General features: G+C 43.0%; 1 protein-coding gene and 1 non-coding gene across 6 annotated transcripts; both read right to left on the minus strand.

Moving 5' to 3' along the window:
- Positions 1-4,407: 4,407 nt before the first annotated feature.
- Positions 4,408-17,658, minus strand: RBMX (RNA binding motif protein X-linked). Of its 5 annotated transcripts, none has more exons than XM_084813663.1 (11): positions 17,625-17,658; positions 15,228-15,354; positions 14,813-14,919; positions 12,425-12,593; positions 10,940-11,059; positions 10,130-10,244; positions 9,894-10,019; positions 9,197-9,282; positions 7,467-8,705; positions 6,477-6,571; positions 4,408-5,360 (listed from the first exon to the last, which is right to left on the minus strand). In XM_084813663.1, exons 2-9 carry the CDS (start codon positions 15,334-15,336, stop codon positions 8,395-8,397), a joined length of 1,143 nt encoding a protein of 380 aa, XP_084669789.1. In that variant the 5' UTR covers positions 15,337-15,354; positions 17,625-17,658; the 3' UTR covers positions 4,408-5,360; positions 6,477-6,571; positions 7,467-8,394. The 5 variants fall into 5 exon arrangements, with proteins under 5 accessions (XP_084669789.1, XP_084669787.1, XP_084669786.1 ...); XM_084813661.1 differs by having other exon boundaries at positions 9,197-9,297; XM_084813660.1 differs by having other exon boundaries at positions 17,610-17,658.
- Positions 14,986-15,057, minus strand: LOC146338387 (small nucleolar RNA SNORD61). Its single transcript, XR_014784903.1, has one exon. It is a non-coding gene; the product is annotated as a small nucleolar RNA SNORD61 (small nucleolar RNA).
- Positions 17,659-19,342: the final 1,684 nt, after the last annotated feature.

The raw sequence follows: 19,342 nt of genomic DNA on the forward strand, positions 1-19,342 counted from the left end.
GCAAGAAAGCCAAGTGGCTGTCTGATGAGGCTTTACAAGTAGCTGAGGAAAGAAGGGAAGCGAAAAGCAAGGGAGAAAGGGGAAGATATACCCAACTGAATGCATAGTTCCAGAGAATAGCAAGGAGAGACAAGAAGGCCTTCTTAAATGAACAATGCAAAGAAATCGAGGAAAACAACAGAATGGGAAAGACTAGAGATCTCTTCAAGAAAATTGGAGATCTCAAGGGAACGTTTTGTGCAAAGACGGGCATGATAAAGGACAAAGAAGGCAGGGACCTAACAGAAGCAGATGAGATTAAGAAGAGGTGGCAAGAATACACAGAAGAACTATACAGGAAAGATCTGAATGTCCCTGATAGCCATGATAGTGCGGTCACTGAACTTGAGCCGGACATCCTCGAGAGTGAAGTCAAGTGGGCCTTAGGAAGCATTAGTAACAACAAAGCTAGCGGAGATGACAGTATTCCAGCCGAGCTATTTAAAATCCTAAAAGATGATGCTGTTAAAGTGCTGCATTCAATATGCCAACAAATCTGGAACGCTCAACAGTGGCCACAAGACTGGAAAAGGTCAGTTTACATTCCAATTCCAAAGAAGGGCAACGCCAAAGAGTGTTCAAACTACCGCACAATTGCGCTCATTTCGCATGCCAGCAAGGTGATGCTCAAAATCCTACAAGCTAGGCTTCAGCAGTATGTGAACCGAGAACTACCGGAAGTACAAGCTGGGTTTCGAAGAGGCAGAGGAACTAGAGATCAAATCGCCAACATTCGCTGCATCATGGAGAAAGCAAGAGAATTCCAGAAAAACGTCTATTTCTGCTTCATTGACTACGCTAAAGCCTTTGCTTGTGTGGATCACAACAAACTGTGGCAAATTCTTAAAGTGATGGGAGTACCAGACCACCTTACCTGTCTCCTGAGAAACCTGTACGAGGGTCAAGAAGCAACAGTAAGAACCAGACATGGAACAACCGAGTGGTTCAAAATTGGGAAAGGAGTACGACAAGGCTGCATATTGTCACCCTGCTTATTTAACTTATATGCAGAGTACATCATGAGAAATGCCGGGTTGGATGAATCAGAGGTCGGAATTAAGATTGCTGGGAGAATTATCAACAACCTCCGATATGCAGACGATACCACCTAATAGCAGAAAGCGAAGAGGATCTAAAGAGCCTCTTGTTGAGGGTGAAAGAGGAGAGTGCAAAAGCTGGTTTGAAACTCAACATTAAAAAAACGAAGATCGTGGCATCTGGCCCCATCACTTCCTGGCATATAGAAGGGGAAGAAATGGAAGCAGTGACAGATTTTACTTTCTTGGGCTCCAAGATCACCGCAGACGGTGACTGTAGCCATGAAATTAAAAGACGCTTGCTCCTTGGGAGGAAAGCTATGGCCAACCTAGACAGCATAGTAAGAAGCAGAGACATCACCTTGCCAACAAAGGTCCGTCTAATCGAAGCTATGGTTTTCCCAGTAGTAATGTATGGCTGTGAGAGCTGGACTATAAGGAAGGCTGAGCGCCGAAGAATTGATGCTTTCGAACTGTGGTGCTGGAGAAGACTCTTACGAGTCCCCTGGACTGCAAGGAGGTCAAATCAGTCCATCCTAAAGGAAATCAACCCTGAGTGCTCATTGGAAGGACAGATAATGAAGCTGAAGCTCCAATATTTTGGCCACCTAATGCGAAGAGAAAACTCTCTGGAAAAGACCCTGATGCTGGGAAAGACTGAAGGCAAAAGGAGAAGGGGACGGCAGAGGATGAGATGGCTAGATAGCATCACGGATGCAATGAATATGAACTTGAGCACGCTCCGGGAGAGAGCGCAGGACAGGAAGGCCTGGCGTGCTATGGTCCATGGGGTCACGAAGAGTTGGACACGACTGAACGACTGAACAACAACAACAACAACATCGGAAAGGCATCTGCTCACAAAAAATCCAGATAAATCAGATTAAGGCTCACTTTACACAACACATCCTTTAAACTGTACACAAACTTTTTTGTGTACATCTGAGAGTACAAGGTGTAAAAGCAGCAGACACAGCTAGCTTTGGTTAAAGCTCCCTGTTGAGTTACTTGAAGATAAACACAGGCCTTCCTTTGCGTGAGCTTTGGAATTGCCAAACGCTTAGCGTGTAAACCGTACATATATTTTGCTGCAATCACACATGATGTAAAAATCTCTGAATCTAACCTGTTTTACAGGGTATTGGGGAAGAACCCATGAATATGGTTAATGAAAACATGTTTTTGTGAAAGTCGGCTATTTTGAGCACTACTTGATGGAAAGGCAGGACACAAATTTAACAAACGATTTTTTTTTACTATTGTGGAGTATAAGTAGGGTACAATTTGAGAAACTGTTATTTAGATATGGTTGCTGCTACCATTACCTTTGTCTTGGTGTAGCTCTTCTGCCTTTGCGGACACACAATAGAAAATCAACCAGTAAAATATTTCCAAGCATAAGAAATACCACCCCATTTTATAATGCAGGTGAGAGATCAACAGCGAAGGTGATTTATGACTGTTTTGCACAGCAGCCGCAGTTCCTTTTCCTTTCACTGTTTCTAGACCCTCTATTGGATGCTTCAAGGAAGCCCTCCATCTCCTGTGACCGATACAAGCTGCCAGACGGTTTTTAACTCCGTAATTGCTCTGGTTGGGTTGCTTAAGGTTGATCAACGTCCCCACCTACTGGCACATTCAGAGGTGGGTTGAACTTCAGACACCATGCAGTTGAACAGACTGCAGTCCTCAAAAACACATGCCACAACGTATGAAGTTATCTAAAAACAAGAGCCATGTGGCACCTTAAAGACTAACAAATTTATTCCGGCACAAGCTTTTGTGAATGATGTAGTCCACTGTTGCAGTAGAATACTGCTGCCACTCTGGAAATTCAGTATTGTGGTTATCGCTGAACAGCCAGAGTTGTGTAGTGGTTATTGCTGGACTGGGATTCAAGAGACCCAGGCTCTAATCCCCACTCTGGGCCAGTGACTCTCAGCTTAACCTACCTCACAGGGATGTTGTGACTTGTGAGGATAAAATGGGCAAAAGGACTGTGCATACTGCCTTGGAAGAAAGGCAGGATATAAATGCAACCATCAAAATATTGTGAACATTGATTATATTCCTCCTGAGGCTCTTCCTCTTCTAGGCATTATAGATTTTATGTTCTGTTGTAGTCAAAAAGGTGACTTCCCCCACCCCCAGATTTCAAGCAATGAACATCCAATAGTTAGAACTGAGGAATTACCTCTGCATGAAAGGGGACATACCTCAGGTAAAACTTGCAGTGTCATGTGTGCACCCCTTCCTCCGAAAAGCATCTTCTGTTCCCCCACCCAGAATGCAACTTATTTTGCAAATGGAGTACCTGCTTGAAACATTCCCATTAAAGCCAGGTTCTTCTAGATGAAAGCAATGCCCATTTTGACAATGCAGTGAGGTTTATTTGTAATGGGTTAGCACCATATAGCAAATGGTTGTTTTTATTACAATATACCTAATGCCACTTTGGAGGAAGGAGCCAGTCGCCAGGATGATGTATTGACAGAATGTAGACATTACAATCCAGGGATCCCACCTGGCCCTTTTAAGATCACAGTTGCATGGTTTTAACGGGAGTAAAGCACAACTGAGTTGTTTGAGCAAAGCTTTAACTCTATGGATTGGGAATAAGTCCCATTAAGCTCATTGGAGTTTATTTCTAAATAGGTATACAAGGGTTTGTGTTGCATATATTTAAGGGGCAGGCCATAATCACCCCAGGGAACCAAAAGCACGTTAGCCAATGTGCCTCCCGCAGTTCCTTCATCCATCCTGTACACACCTGTAGCGAGGACTACACAAGACCTTTCACCTGAGCCTGCATGCCCAGTGAAGGTTTGGCTAGGAAGCTCTTACAGATTCAGCAAGCTACCACTGAAATTCTTATTTGCAGGTGTTATTGTCTTGCCAAAGAAGAATATGAAAATATATGCGAGCCAAGGGAAAGACCCTTGTTTAGGAATTTCCCACGTGGCAGAAAGGGCATTCAACATTTGTAAGGTGTTCAAATCTGAAGTTCATATAATAGCAGGGTTGGAAGGGGCCTATAAGACCACCCAGTCCATCCCCAAGTTAAGATAGGATGGAAAGATACAGAAAGCTTAAGAGCAATGATACTAGCTCAACAGCAAACGTACCTACATTTGGAAGTACTTGAGGATTTATCACCTGGAGTTTGGCCGCCATTGCACTGTAGAATCATAGAATAGTAGGGTTGGAAGGGGCCTATAAGACCATTGAGTCCAACACCCTGCTCAATGCAGGAATCTAAGGTTACTGTAGTTTATTTTGAAACTAGAATCCTCATTTAAGGACATACAACTTCAAAATAAGGAAATGAGACTGAGAATTTAACACTTTATTTAGACAATGGATAGAATACAACCATCTTGGCTTCTTGGGCCTTTCAGTTGTAAGAATCTGCTACCATTTGGGGATTGGGAGTTTTTTCTGGTTGAAATACACATTCTTCCCCTTTTGAATTTGAAAGCTACTGTTTGTTTGCAGCTAGCTCACTTCTCGCAGAACTCATTGGAGCGTGGATGACCCCCCACCTAGTTTGTTAAAAGATTCAGTTTAAAAATGTTTACTAGTATTTTCAAACTAATTTCTTAAGCCCATGCAAGAACTTTCTCAAACTTACAAAATTTTATTCGAACTGAACTTTATTCAGTCTACTTTATTTCATGAGACTGCCATGAAATTGTAGCTTCCTGATATATTCCTGACTTAAAAATCAAATCAAAACCCATTTTAAACCCTGGCCAATGCCACTCTGAATGTGAAGATTTAACTGAGACTACTGGAAATGCTCTGGAAAACCTCTACTGGTTTATTATGTGAGCTTTCAAGTCCAGAACCTTGATCAGCCACTTTTAAAACTCTCCTCCCGAAGCTATGTGGTCCAGACCATGGTTGTCATGGTTTCATTAAGTACCTCGAGTTGGGGGTAACTATCTCATATCACTTCTGCATGTCTAATTCAGAGAGACCCAAATGTGGATTCTTTGTTGCTAGTAAATAGCAAGTTACATGCTACAGCCTATGCTACACATCTGCAGGATCATAAGAATGACATTTGTAAGACAGACATAATTTCCATCCAACTGCCGTGATATTTAGGACTCGTCTTGGGGACATGCAGGGCCCATAGCCAAGACTGACAATGGCATTTAAGATCCGACTTTCCTCCAAAATGTCTTCATTAAACATTACAGCCATATTTTAAGTCTGCTCAGCCGCTGCATTCGCTACACACATCCACTCTTCAAATGTCAGCCACAATTAACCTTGCACCTAAAATATAAGAGAATAATATTAGCAAAGCGTGTCAAAAGCAGGAAATTAGAAAGCTATGACCTGTTCAGGGACATTAAATCAGGAGTGGATTTGTTTTGATGTTGATACAAACTCAAAAAAATGGCAGGCTGCAGAATACCGTTTACTGGAATATTTCAGTAGTATGCTATACAACTCCAGCCCTTGAATGATTTCTGGAAGTGTGATCTTACAGTCAGAAGTGGGCATTCCAGCCTTAAAAGGATAGACTTGACACAATGCTATTTCTGTAATGTCGTATTGCACAGGATAAAGAAACCCATATTTAGGATCTTTATTTAGGTGCAGCTTGGCTACTTACAGCCCCCCCATTAAGTTACTCCACTCACTACCTCCTAGAGTACTGAACAGCACTTCTGAAAAACAGCTGGCCTTAATATTTTCAGCAGCTTTCAGCAGAGATTTAAGATAACAGCCTTCCACTTGCTACCATTAAGGGTACGCGGGTATCAGTGCAACTGTCAGCTGCACTGGTGAATTCAGAGAACAAGTTTAACTCTCCTTGCAACACCACACACATTTCTAATCAAAATTTAGGAAGCATTTTAACAATGACATTCAAAAGTCAGAACCAACACTCATTTAAAGTAGCTAGATCAGCCATAACCTCAGTGGGAATAAATAAAAGACCCCCAAATCATCATATGTGATATTGAACCCAGTCGCTATTTCTACCGAAGACTCCCTTTAGCTTGTGCTCTTATGAACAGCACTTGCATATAAGTTTCCAAAATTAACTGGAATATGTTCTATTTTCTTGTTTTGCTAGAATGGAGCTTTGCACTTCAAACATACTGGGCATTTAAAGGTATTTATTGCTCTTGGCCTTAAAAAAATCCAGATATTTATCCCCTTTTGCTCACAGTGGGGATATGCAGAAGGTAAGTCTTCAAACTGGGGTGGTTTTCAGCTTATCCAAATGTTGTCCCCTGAAACTTTAATACTCCAAGAGCTTAGGTAGTGCCAGCAATTTTAAGTTGTGCATTATGTGTTCATCCAATTTCAACTTCTCTTGCAAAAGATTAATCTAAGCAGTTTGCAGTGTTCTTAGAACAGCACCAATTTAGGGCTTACCTGTTTTACTTTTGCAGCCAACATCCATGTTGTCCACTACCAATGCACACACGTACCGTGTCCCAGGTTACTTCATCTTAAAAGCAGTGGTCAGCCTGCAACAATTAAAGTAGGTATGAAAATTACGCTAGCACAAAGTGCCCAAGCCCATGACCATCCCCAGAAACACACCAAATACACCTGGGTTTGCCGATTAATCAGCTTCAAGATCTAACTCTTTAGTTTGAGAGGTGGAAGGTTCACTGGATTGGAATGAACTGGAATGGCTTAGTGACAAGTCGCATGGCTTATGGATTCTTATTTCCTTTCCAATGGCGCTTTTCATGGTAAATCCATAACTTGACTGGCAAATATGTTTTGAGGATTATAGTAGAACTTTAGTTGGAGGTCTTCAAGTCTTACTACATTTCAAGAGCATCTTTTGAACTTCCCGGCTGCACCTGGGTCATGACAACTTGCCACAGGTTCTGCCATTTGTATCAGAACTCCCCACACAAGACTACAGTATAAGGAAGAAAAGCCAGGCATCCAACTAAACATCAGGATGTAATAATGGCTTGTTTGACATTCCCCAAGCTGGTATAGATTTTGGCAATTTAAGCCAATTTCTGATTGTGTTACGGTTTTAATTTCTTAAAATATAGTACAGGTAGCCTGTTTTCTGTTTTTTTTTTTTTTTAAGTATCTTCATTGAAACACACTGGGCAAAAAACAACCCCTCCCAACCCTTTACAGGAATGTCTACAATGAGCTGCTTTAAGTGTCATTTTCAAAAGTTTTGTGCCATACATACTTTCATCCAAGATAAGGTTATGTTGAATTTGGAAGGCTTCGCCTAAGGCTATCCAGCACAGTTTTTCCATTGGGTGCTGCTTTAAAATCTAGAAAGAACTTCCATTGCCATGATGTACAGCATGTCCCACCGTACTAAGGACGACAGTTTTGGTTTCACGTTTGACTTAGACTGAAAAACTAGTTTGCTTTGCTTACCATCTTTGCTGTTTCACAGGCATTTGATGCTTTAAATCTGTTGTGGAATGCTGAAAGTTTCACTTGTTTATAAGCCTTTCAGAAGTTGGAGAGAAAGACTTCTTTGCTTATCTTATTTTCTCCATTTTGCCTTTGGAGTCAAAGATGTTCCTTTAAAAATGAGACACTACAGGGTTGCAAAAATTTGAAACAGTAAGAGCAAGTATCGTTTTGCAGCTTCTTTGATGGAACTGGTCAAACCTCTTACTTACAGAACTCTGTAGCGTGCTCACTACAGGTTAATATGTTATTTGGGGGGTGAGGCTCTTGTAAATTCCCAATTGAAATACGTAGAAAGGTACTATGTACATTCAGCATTATCCATTTGTTGTTTTGATTTAATGACTGAATGGTATCCTGAATTTTACACAAGACTGAAGAAATTTTGTATTTGGGAGCATTGTGTGCATTTCAGCATTGAGAAGACACTTTACATTTTAGTTTGGCACACATCCCCACCACCCTCCAATAGCTAATATGGTTTGCCTAGAAAAGAAGGCACGTTTGCATGTGTAGAACAATCCATGGCCATTTTAGATGGCTGCACGTTGTATGGGAAGCCTTAGGTTTTGCTGGTCTCATTGAAGAGGTGAGAAGTGTGGCATTTCAGGGTTAACGTTTACTTCGAAAGGTTACAACACTAGTACACAGGCTCAAAATGTCATACATTAACATCTGCTTTTTGAGAGAAATATTAACAATTTTGAAATGAAATTTAAACATGTTTACTTTTTCCTCACAAAAAACATCAGTAATGGAGGGGAACTTAACAAGCAACAATAAAAAAGGTAAAAACAATGTTTCAGTAGTCCTCTGGGAGTGAAGGTAGAATTTCCACATTCCATTTGTTGGAGGAAAAAACTGATTTGGTCCAATAGTTTCAAAGGTTTTAGTATCTGCTTCGGCCTCCACCTCTATCAGAGCGGCTCCCTCCACGGCCGCCACCTCTGGGTGCTCCGCGGCTTGAGCTGCTGTATGAATCACGTGGAGGAGGATAGCCCCTTTCCATGGAAGGGGGAAGCCCTCTGTCTTGTCTTCCAACACGATCACGGCCACTTGAGTAGACATCACTTCTGCTGCTTGAGTAACTGTCTCGACTTCCACCATACCCATCTCGGGTGCTCCCGTAATCGTCATAGCGACTGCTTCCACCATAAGATGGAGGGGGCCCTCGTGCAGGTGGAGCACTACGTGAGTTACCTGCAGGTTCAATGGTCAGGTAATAGGGCAACACTATAAATCATATCACAATTTTACATCTGAGTTTAAAAGAATTGAATCAATGGCTTCTGTTACTCTTTTGTATTAACTGAGATGTTTTAATATAATCTCACATGTTGGGACATTTGGCAGGGGAGTATCGGGCAGTGAATGAAATAAACAGGCTGTTTGAAGACGCTGGTTTTTCTCAAGGCAGCTCTTTTTGGGGTTATTCCAGAACAGCTTGCTATTTTACAGAAGGAACTCAGCCATTTTTTTCCAGTGATAGATGCAACTCAGAACTGTTGAACTTTGCTTCGTTAGGTTATGGGAACTGTAATTCAATCATTTTGTTAAAATAAAATAACTGTACGTTTTTTCACTGCAGTGGGCAAGCCCAGCATACTAATTCCCCACTTAAGTTGAAGCAGTCTAGCAAGTCAGAAGTGAAGCCTACTAAATGCCTTAAGACCCTCAAAATGAGCACTTACCATAACTCTCATATGAATCTCTGTAAGAGCCTCCACTGGGGTGATCCGAGTAGTCCCGGTCACGCCCTCCGTAGCCATCACGATCGCTGTAAGAGGAATAACTGCTAGGATTTAGTACAGGCAGTCAAACAGATTTTCAAGTCTCTAGTGGGTATTTTTCTTCAGAGCTTACGTCTGGTTCCTGGATAGTCTCTCTCTTCTGTGTAGATAAGGGATAAACTACCCCTTAGACCCAATACCCTACTGTAACTTAGTCTAAGTACATGTCAATGGAGTAAGTACATATCGGTATTTACCCCAGCCTCCATTTCTTTCCTCTCCTTTCATTTCTTGTGTGTGTTTTTAGACTGCAAGCTCCTTGGAATAGGAATTTGTCAAACCTGTTCTCTGTAAAGCGCCATGTACATAAAACGGTGAAATAGATGAAAAATAATACCTACTTAACTTCCACAGAACTATGTCTGTGCACTAGATATGCTAGTGGCTTTAGAGCGGTTTTTATAAAAGCAACCTGTTATTCTGGCATGAACTACCATGAGGTTTAGTGATTACATTTGGTCCAATTAATCTTTGTCATATTGTTTGATTCTGTTAAGTTGTAGAGGCCAACTGCCAATTCAACAGTAGGCTTGATTAGATCGTTCTGTTGAATATTAAGAGATTTGTTTGAGAAAACAAAACATTGAGCTCTAGGTACCTGTAACCTCGGGAGGGGTACTCATCACGTGAGCTGGAATGACCATAATCCCGGTAGGCGTAATCTCTTGGAGGCGGAGCATAATCCCTTGTGTCTCTGGAACTTGGATAGTCTCGACTTGAATAGCTATGGAAGTTGAGATCAAATTACTTTTGCTACTGAAGAGCACAAAAATAGGAAGCTCAAGGATACTATAGGTCCTTAATCTGAAAATATTCAACGGGATTTGATTTTACCTGTCTTTAGTACTATAACCATCATCTCTAGGAGACAAGTAGACATCTCTTCGCGATGGCAGCGGTTCTCTGCGTGGAGGTCCTCCATAACTATCTCTGCCACGTGACAGGGGCGCTTAAGTCAAGCACAAAATGAAATATTCTGAAAACAAGGTACCAGTAGAGCATTGTTCCATGTTAATCTGAGAGAATACATCAGATCGGACCAACTATTTTTGTGGCAGTATAGGATTAATCCAGCCTCTCTATCAGGAGGGAGAAATTGTCAAGTCCCACATTATATGGAGGGCAAAGTTCCTCCAAATAACAAGAACTCATTTTAAAGGTGTTACATACAGTTCTTTTCATAGTACACAGTGAGGAATGCAAGGAAGAGATGTGGTCTACTGGGAGATATACATTGAAAGGTGCTAAGACTAATCACATAACCTAGCAGATTCTCAGTCATTTATAACTTGAAGGGATTGCACTGAATACCATAGTCATACAGTAGCTAAGGACTGGGAATCATAGATACCTCATTTTGGCAGATTTTTGATGCCTACACCAGCTCAAAGCGAGGACATAAACAGGACTTGCTTCCTTACAACTGTGTTGCTAGAAAGTTCCTGAAAGCAACATCATTTCACTGCTTCTGAACACACACAAAGTTCAACAAGACCGCAGAGACAGGCTCTAATCCCTCCCCAACTGCAGGGATCCAAAGTTTGTGGACTCTGTCCATCGTAAGACCGAGGGAACGCAGAAATTTCATTACCCCATTTATGCTTGCGAGTTGTTTTGCACTAAAGTGCTTGAAAAAATCCTTACCTCTCCCACCCATTCCACTACTGCTACGCACAGGTCCTGAAGGGGCAGGTCGCTTAGGTGGTGGGCCCCCACTACGTGGAGGTGGACCCCTCTTCATTGGGAGAGGGCCTCTAGAAGAACCTAGAACAATGGCAATGAGTATGTCAGCTAGATAACTTTACAGTTTCAACCGCTGGAATGACAGAAATAAATACCAATCCACAAGTGAAAATCAAGTGGAAACAGGATTCCTCAGATAGAACTGCCTCACTGAGAGCATGCCACATTGCTGTGGGGGGAGAAGGGGCAGCTCATGTAGCAGGCAGGATGCACACAGAACACTTAGGGCATTTCTACACCAGCCTAAAATCCTGCATTTAAAACGGGGCTTTCTGCTTCTGTTTTAAATGCAGGATCACCACTGACTCCCTTTACATGTGCTTCCTCCCCCCCTCTTCTCCCCGTATCCGAGCCTTCCATTATCTTTCATTGATCTCGCTCCTCTTCTTACCACTTTAACTCTTTGTATGAAGGAAAGTGAAGAAGAGAAGGGGGTAATTTGATAGCTCATTATCTGCAATCTATTTAAAAATGGAACAAAGGGCATTTAGTGCAGGAGATGCCTTGAATGATTACGGCATCATGTAAAGAGCCTGCAAACTTCCATGAAGGAGCCATCTCAATTGCAGGATAAAAGCTCTGTGTGATGAAGCCCTTAGATCACCAAGCTTCCACTGTACTGGATCAAAGCCAGTGAATAGGAATGCAAAATAATAACTTACTAAAGAGGTAAAATTTAACAGAAAGGAATCACTCATTAATAATTTAACATGGGCTGCTAAAATTTACAATGTCCACCCGCCACTGGAAAGAAAGCAACTTTTCAACATTTATTTGTTCTTTGCTGGACCAATAGTCCTTTCCATGAACTGCTAGATACAGTGACGAATTCAACGAAACTAGGTGTAATGGATTTCACAACTGTTCTAAGACAACCCATCAAGTTATACACTCTGCTCTAAAATCCAGTATTCAGGCAAGCAACACCAGACTACAATGTGCACCAAAAAGTGGACCCACTAACTGGGTAATAAGCAGAGTCAAATTGCTGCCAACTGTTGAAACTCAAAACAGCAAGCACAGCAATATGAAAAAGAAAACTCAACTTGACTTAAGGTATTTCAAACACACAAGAACAAAGTAGGAGTACCGCTTGAACTTACTCTGACTTGTAGAGCCTGCAATATTGCTAGCCATCTATATGCAAGAGCCTAATGAACTCAAGAACAGCTTTTACCCTCTGAAGTAGAGGGTAACCATCTTTTTCTGACACATCAGCAAATCCCCCCCCAATCAGATGTTTACTACTTGTACTGTACCTCATTTTTACTTTTGGAGTACAATATTCTTTGTTTATAATACTGTGATTTTCCTAGCATGCTATCAAGTATACTCTATATGCTGTCATGTATGCTGCCCAATTACATGTGGGAATACAGAACATACCCAAATGATTCCCTCTTGAAGGAGGCCCCCGTGTTCCGCTTCCGCCTCTGCCACCTCTAAGACCTCTTGGAGGACCTCGGCTCCGTGGAGGGGGTGGGGGCCCACGCCTACCAGTTTCAAAGGATGGCTTGGTAGCTTGTTCAACTTTAATGGCTTTTCCATCTAAAGACTAAACAAAGGACTCTGACTCAGCGTTTGTGCCAAATGTTTGTTTTTAGGGCAGTTCTTAAATTCTTAATTCTATGCTCTTTGTGGCAATTATATTTTTATTACAAAGTGTTAAAATTTAAATGGCTATTCTGGTACAAGCTGAAGTGCTTGTAGACTGGAGTATTTTTGAATTATCAGCAGTTGCTAAAGATGATCAGCAGATAAATTACATGGGATAGTTCACATTTCCGAGCCCTTGTTACAGCCTGCATTCATAAGATGCCTCACTGAATTTTATAGAGTGCTGTCTTTCAAGGCTCTTTACAATTAATGAAGCAATGTAAAAAACACACTAGTGCTAGTAACTTGGTCACAGATGTTGCCTGTGTTGGATGACTTTTATGTTTGATTATCTTAGGTAGTAACACACCAGGCTCACCGTGGGTGCCATTCTGAATATGCAACCCCTCATTGGAGGTTTGCTGTGTCATCCGAACCTGGCCACCATGGGTTATTCGAGGGTTAAATAACCCTCACATAACCCAGAGTTTGTAGTACAGTTATGCAAGAGTTGTCCCCCCCCCTCGGTTTTTTTTTTGTATATTCAAAGCAGCAACTGGTTAAACAACCCATGATGAGCCTGGCATGTCTTGTGAACCGGGCCATACTAGGGCTGGGCAGAAGATAGGTTGGGATGCACTAGTTATCTCTGGGTGATATGAAACAGACTAGCGAGGATTGCAGAGTCCCAATTGCTTAAAAACAGCAACTAAATTATTCACTCTGCTCCCCACTGCCTTTAAATTATACTGGTTAAATGAAGAAAGCTGGAATGAGGGGTGGGGGGGAAGGGATTTCTGTATGGAAGGACTATGAACTACGTACAGTTCTGGTACTCAACAGGTTTCTGGACTCAGAATTCTTTAAGTCTAAATGTATTTTGCACCTAGCTCCAGCTGGTTAACTCATCCACAGGGCACATAATACTTGCATAATATTTAATTGCCTGCCACTTACTGAAAAGTTAACTATTTTACTGATTTTATACTGGTGGAACTCAAGTATACTTGTAACTACATTACTGCAGCACTGTTTTGTTTGTCCTTTAACATTTCCACATCCCTAAGTTCCAATAATGACAGATAACTGAACACGCTTGCCTAGTTTTAACTTACAATAAGACAATACTACATGCAAGTCTTTTTTGCCCTTGCATTTCCAACTGCACTGAACAAGTTTTCAGAAAAACATGCTTTGACATGTTTCACATGGTATTTAATAGGGACACTGATTTTTCTAGTGCTTTATTTTTTCGTGGAAACATTTCCATCTTATTGTTAAAAATAAATGTATGCCAATTGCAAATACAGTATTAGCTGACCTTGCCAGTTTCAAAGTTGTCAATAATGGTTTCCAGGTGATTACCCTAGCAACTATGAGAGACTAGTGTATGTCATTGGAACACATGTCTTGCAGTGAAATGGAACTAATCAATAGCAGTAGTGAAACTGAAGGTGCACTACAACCTTAGTGGGAGAGAATTGAAGCCTGCTGAAAAAGATAACTCGTTGTCAGCAAATCATGCACAGTTCTTTCAGAGTAATAAAATTAGTGTGTCAACAGCTTTCAGTACCTTTGTTTTTTCTTTAAATTTAAACAATACAAGGGAAGTACACTGCTATTTTCTTTATTTTTTACAAGTATTCCAATAAAATTACATGATATAACATTTAAATTATATTAAGGGTGCTTTAATCTCCCCCACAAATATTTGTGGTGTATTGGGACAAAAATGTAACACGAGCTACTTTTTTTAAAGTTTTATTTACTAACTACAAGTAAAATAAACATGCTAAGTAAGATCTCTCTAGGGCAGGCAACTTGTGGCCATCCAGATGTTTCGGCCTATCAGCATAGGATGATGGGAGTTGCACGGCAAAACTTCTGGGGGGCCACAACTTGCCACCCTCGCTCTAGGCCATCAGAACATTTTCCAATACGAACTGAAAAATTTCTTATGCAAATTAAACTAATTTGAATTGGAAAAAATTCCAGTTCAAAACTTTCCATAAAACCCACATCACTGCTTTGGAGAGTATTCAAGCATCCACTAATTTATAGTTTTGTCAATGAATTTCCCTTATTAACTGAATAAAAGCCACTTTGGGCCAGACACCTATCCAGTCACTCTTAGCTTGGTTGGCTGCAATAAAAGGAAGCCAACACATTAGTTCCTACCTTTCCATTCATATCTCTGGCAGCATCCTTGGCATCTGCTGGGCTCTCAAAGGTGACAAAAGCAAATCCTCTTGACTTGTTGGTTTCACGGTCTTTCATGAGAAGAACTGAAGAGAGAGCAAAGTGTCATTCCACTTGATCATATAATTACATATCCCGAATTTTACACAAACCTGCTCAGAACTTCTTAGAGGACATATAAGCTCTATCATTTCAGCAGATCAAAGCTGTTGGTTCATCACAGCAGTACTTTAACTTGATCCCCCCGCCCCCCGGGGCACAATCCTATACATTTTTAGACAAAAAAGCCCCACAACTCCCAGCATGCCCCATGTTTGCTGGGGTGTGCTGGGAGTTGTAGGTTTTTTCTATCTAAACATGCACAGAATTGAGCTTTACGATGCTTTCTGCTTACCTTCCACTATGCGACCATATTTGCCAAAGACAGATTCAAGAGCCTTCTCATTGGTCTCAGTGTTCAGCCCACCAATGAACAGTTTTCCAGGACGATCTGCTTCAACCATTTTGAAACTGTTTGGGATCTGGAGCAATATACATTCAAACTTTAACTACCAGACAAAGTGAGAATGTTTCCATACTATATAAAACTTTATAATGCCCTTCGGGATTTGATGCATTAAAAAAAGAGAGACCTGCCCAGACAATATTATGCTGATATTGAAGGAAATGATTGGGATCCAGACCTGGAATAGACTCACTGAAATATAGGGGACTAAAGTTATTAAGGTAAGTCCCATTGATTTCAATGGGTCTATGCTAACTATGGCGATCTCTAGATCCAGGTTTTATTTCTCACCTGACCCAAGTTTGTCCCCTAACACCTCATCTAACACCTTAACTATTAACTAGGAAAAGCTTCATCATCTCTGGTGCAACAGAGGCCTTGATAAAGTACAACTTATCTAGAACAAGTCCTGAAATGTCCCAACACATCATCACCCTGCCCCCAAATCAAGAGACAGCAATGGCCCTTCAATCACTATGTACAGGCAAAGGTCTCAGTGCAACAAAACTTTACATTTGAGCTAACCAAAACTAATGTGATCAGGAACAACATTTGAGGAAATAACACAATTCCCCTATGACTGAGGTACATAACCTCTTTCAGCCCAAGGGACAAATTTCATTCAGAGAAGCGTTTGTGGGCCACATTCCAGTGGGGGGGTGAACCTGAGGGCAAACTGGCTGAGGGTAGAAATATCGAAGATACCAGCATATTTTCACTTAAAATACTTACTGCGAGTAAGTAACTATTAGGAGGCATTTCAACCTTTTAGAATAGGGAACTGCACAAACAACAGAAAAACACCAAACAATAAGATGGTTGGGGGAAAGGGGGAGTGGCCATCTGGGCCAAAGGTTCTGCACTTTTTTGGAACAAGGTTCTGCACTTGAAGTCTTCTCCTACTGAGTGTACCAAAGAGAGCTGGCTGTTAGCATAATGGGAGCTGGATATGCCAGCCCCCGACACTGAGTTTTCAGCTTCAGTTTTTGTAGGACAAAGGCCCTTAAGAAAAGGCATACAGTCACAATGCTACTCAGCTGCTCATTACACAATATGATCAAATGGATTCAAACATTTTAAACTAACTATATCTATGTTATATCTGTTCTATAAGGATTTACCCTAATCATAGAATTTCTGGCTATAAGCCTACTCAGGATGGTCAAGGTATACCCACCCCTCGAGAGCACACTTTAGGAAGGCCTGGAGAAAAATGTATAAGCTTATTCAATAGCTTAGGAGGGAAAAAAGCAACTGCAGTACATTAGAATTTACAGCTGCACTACAGCCCAATTCCACCTATGCATGCTGCAAAATATCAAGCTACACCGAGTTCAAAAGATTGGGGGGGGGGGCAAAGAGAAGACGCTTAAACCGCCAAGCAGTGGCGCTTCATTAAGAAAGTGGGCTTTGCAAGTTTGAAAGCGAAGACCCGACACACCAAACCCTTCAGACCTCCTTCACCAATTTCCCTACCAGGTCAGAAGGAAAAAACAAAACCCCCACAAGACAACAGGTTGGCGAGATTGGGGGGGGGGGCGCCCGCGGGTGAGATAAGAAAAGCAAGGAAGAAAAAAAACCCGAATGGCGACAAAAACACCCATGATAAGCAAAATAAGAATCCACGCTCAATTCACAGAGGGGGACGCGCATAACCCCGCGTGCTCTGTGAACTGAGCAATTTCGGAGAATTACTCTTTGAAATTGCGTTGAGTAATTGAGCGCAGGCTCACGCGGGGGACGCGCATGCGCGACTTGCGACGGCCGCGGGGGAGTCTCGCGCGCGCGCCAATGATGGGGGAATGGCGCATGCGTAGGCGCTCGAGTTTCTGTTTCTCCCCCCTCCCTCCGGCGGACCCCTCGCGCGCGCTCGAGAGGAGGGGCGGGAATGGGAAGAATAAAGGAGCGCCGCGAGGCGATCACAAAATGGCGGCTCTAGTAACCCCCCCCCCCGGCTCAGCCTCGTGGGAGGCTCACGGCCTCGGGCGGGGAAGCCGGCGGCGGCCAGCCGCTCCGACCGTTAAGCCCTGCCTCCGCCTCCTCCTCCTCCTCCTCCGCGACTTAAAATGGCGCCTCAGCAACCATGAGAGGGAAAAACGCTGAGGGGATAAACCGCGGGGAGGCCAATGAAGGAGCAAAAAACCCCCCAAACCCACCAGGGGTGGGAAAGAAGAAGAAGAAAAAAAGAACAGAAAGGGGAAGGGCGGGCACTTCATCCTGGCCACCTCCTGTTAACAACATTCGTCCCCCGCACCCCGCACGGGCGCCCACCTCTCTCATGCTTACCACGACCCCGCCGGCAGAAGAGCAACGACGCACTGAGGAGGAACAAAGGGGCTGAGGGCCTTTATATAGCTGACGTCAGCGCGTTCGAACGGGGCCCTGAAGCCCGGATGGAAGCGTGAAAAGGACGCGGGGGAGGGGCACGGTCGGAAGGGGGCGGGGCCGAGAGGGAGAAGTCCTGGAATCCGCCCTTGGGAGCTTCGCCGAAGGGCGGCGGGTAGAAGCCTGGGCAGGAGCAGTGCACGACTCAAACGTGCAAGGATCTGGATGTGGAAATAGTTCTAGCATATAATTATAGTTATTTAAAATAATATCACTGTTTGCATAAATAAAATAAGTAGGCTTGTGTGTACAATATCAGTTATGTATTTATACACACTTGGGTATGTATCTTAGGGCATAATCCTATGGCTGCTAGTCAGTGGCTAGACGCTGTAGGATGGGTCGGCTCCCGGAGAGCTGCCTCGTGGGCAGCGCGGGTTGGCCCACGCTCTGTGCTCGGAGGAACTGCGCAGAGTGGAGGAAACGGGGTGTTCCCAGGGGTGGGCCGGGGTGGGGAGGTTGGAAGTGCCGGTATGACATCCTATGTGTTGTCTGGCCTCCCCACCCCACGCTCTGAGGTCCCATGGCTAGACAGCCGAAATCAGCTGTCTAGCCAGGAGAGCAGGGCGGCAGGAACAAGGAGATCTGCTCCTCACCACTCCTCCCACCTTGCACTGGATAGGCAGTTGCCCCCAGGCTCAGAGATGACCCTCAATCAGCACAGGATTGCTCCCTCCATGTGCATATAATCATGTATACACAGCTGTGCATATAATGAACATTTTTGTTGTTGTTCAGTCGTCGTGTCCGACTCTTCGTGACCCCCTGGACCACAGCACGCCAGGCCTTCCTGTCCTCCGCTCTCTCCTGGAGTATGCTCAAATTCATATTCATTGCATATAATGGACATTATATTGCCCCATATAAATGGAGATTTATATGTGAGTTTTATTTAGGATATTCATGAGCAATCCTATGTATGTCTACCCAGAATTAAGTTCTAGAGTAAGCGTGCATAGAATTACAGCCTTAGGGCGTGTTAGAGAAAAACTCCTTTTCCTTTTGAAGAACAGCACCTCAAAATATTTTAGGTTCAGGCAGATGTTTATTGTTTAAGACACCATGGTGTGATGCAGTCAGGAGTGACCAACATTGCCCCTCAGGACTGAACCCAGAACAACAGGCAACTCTGGTATTTATACAAACAAGCAAGGGGGAAAAAGCTTCCTTACAGGGAGTTTTTCCGGTTTCCAGAGACAAGGGCTCTGATAGGCATTGTGACTCATATGCAGAAGTTAATCAGCCAGTAAGTTAATCAGCCACTGTCCTCTTTCCTACGTGACTCTCAGCATGTAGTATACCAAAAGCCCCCCCTTTTTTAACTTCAGGTGCAATCCAGTGGGAATAGGTAGTCGCCTCCGAACTTGGGGATCTTCTCCTCTATGCTTTGGCTGTCCTGCATTAGCAGCTAGATGGGTGATTTCGGCTGTCTAGCCAGGGCAGGTTGTGTGTGTGGGAGGCTGGATGGTGCATAGGAAATGTAATGATGCTTCCACCATCCCCTCCCTGCCCCCAGGAACACCCCCCCCCCCGCGCTGCTCTTATGAGCACGGAGCTGGGCACGAACCACACCCCTTACAAGGCAGCCAGGGCATGGAGGCATTTTTCTGGGAACCAAC

The sequence above is a fragment of the Heloderma suspectum genome, chromosome 9 (genome assembly GCF_057233095.1).
Source record: "Heloderma suspectum isolate Gila_16-S chromosome 9, 16-S_ref, whole genome shotgun sequence".
Classification (NCBI taxonomy): domain Eukaryota; kingdom Metazoa; phylum Chordata; class Lepidosauria; order Squamata; family Helodermatidae; genus Heloderma; species Heloderma suspectum.

What these genes read in the sequence shown, in the direction of transcription:
- RBMX (XM_084813659.1), bottom strand. An exon ending in ATATGGTCGCATAGTGGAAG is followed by an intron (nt 14,920 to 15,227) that starts GTAAGCAGAAAG and finishes CTCTCTCTTCAG; the next exon opens with TTCTTCTCATGAAAGACCGT. An exon ending in TAGTGGAATGGGTGGGAGAG is followed by an intron (nt 10,245 to 10,939) that starts GTAAGGATTTTT and finishes GCTTGACTTAAG; the next exon opens with CGCCCCTGTCACGTGGCAGA.